Source organism: Protopterus annectens, chromosome 8.part0 (assembly GCF_019279795.1).
Source record: "Protopterus annectens isolate FY-2018-M chromosome 8.part0, PAN1.0, whole genome shotgun sequence".
NCBI classification, from domain to species: Eukaryota; Metazoa; Chordata; order Ceratodontiformes; family Protopteridae; genus Protopterus; species Protopterus annectens.
Window position 1 is genome coordinate 512,929,051 of NC_056741.1, and position 915 is coordinate 512,929,965.

The 915-nt window shown below is 35.5% G+C and overlaps 1 protein-coding gene across 1 annotated transcript in view; it reads left to right on the forward strand.

The window, feature by feature from the left end:
• LOC122808312 (melatonin receptor type 1B-like) overlaps positions 1-709 on the forward strand; it is a 756-nt gene extending 47 nt beyond the window's left edge. The window contains exon 1 of the mRNA XM_044079279.1: positions 1-709. This exon is cut by the window's left edge and continues 47 nt beyond it. Coding sequence (XP_043935214.1) covers positions 1-709 — 709 coding nt within the window.
• The last annotated feature ends 206 nt before the right edge of the window (positions 710-915 follow it).

Genomic DNA, 915 nt, shown 5'->3' on the forward strand with positions numbered 1-915 from the left:
TCATGGTAACTGGGTACTGGGAGAAGCTCACTGCCGTGCCAGTTCAGCCTTGCTGATTGTATGCAATGCATCATCAGTGTATAACATCACAGCCATTGCAATTAATAGGTACTTCTGTATCTGTCACAGTGCGAGATATGAGAAAATGTACACCAAGAGGAATACATGTATCATCATTGGCATTGTGTGGGCAATGGGCATTTCTACCTGGATTCCCATGCAAGTTCTACATATGCTGAAATATGATCCAGTTGTGTTTGCTTGCACTGTTGTACGTCCTACAAATCCAGTTTATACTCTCATTTTAGAACTTATTCACTTTGTAACACCTACAACTGTAGTTTTATTCTGTTACATAAATATCTGGATACTGATCATTCAAGTGAAGTATCGTGTTAGACAGGACGCCAAGGACAAGTTAAAGCCAAATGAACTGCGACAATTCTTTTTAATGTTTCTTGTTTTTACTGTTTATATTCTCTGCTGGGGTCCTTATAGTGTCATTGGTTTAGTCCTCTATATAAACCCTAAAGTTGAAGAGAAGTTGTCAGACTGGTTTGTTGTTATAATATACTTTTTAACACAGTTTCATAGTGGTATGAATGCAATTATTTATGGGACTTTCAATAAAAATTTCCGTGATGAGTATAAAAACATCATGTTATCTGTTTTTGCAAAATTATTTAGAATTACATTTAAGAAGAAATAGAGGCTATGTCAGCAAGCAAATGAAACATGTTATGTAACTGTAATGTGTATACCATTAAAGCTCATTTCATTAACTCACTCTCAGCCCATATCTGGCATTTATTTGTGGGGTTATTGTGGGAGCCAGTATACATACCCATAAAGAATTACTTAGCCAGAATTTGAAATGCTACAGAATCAAACTGCTTTAATATGCTATTAGTTGCA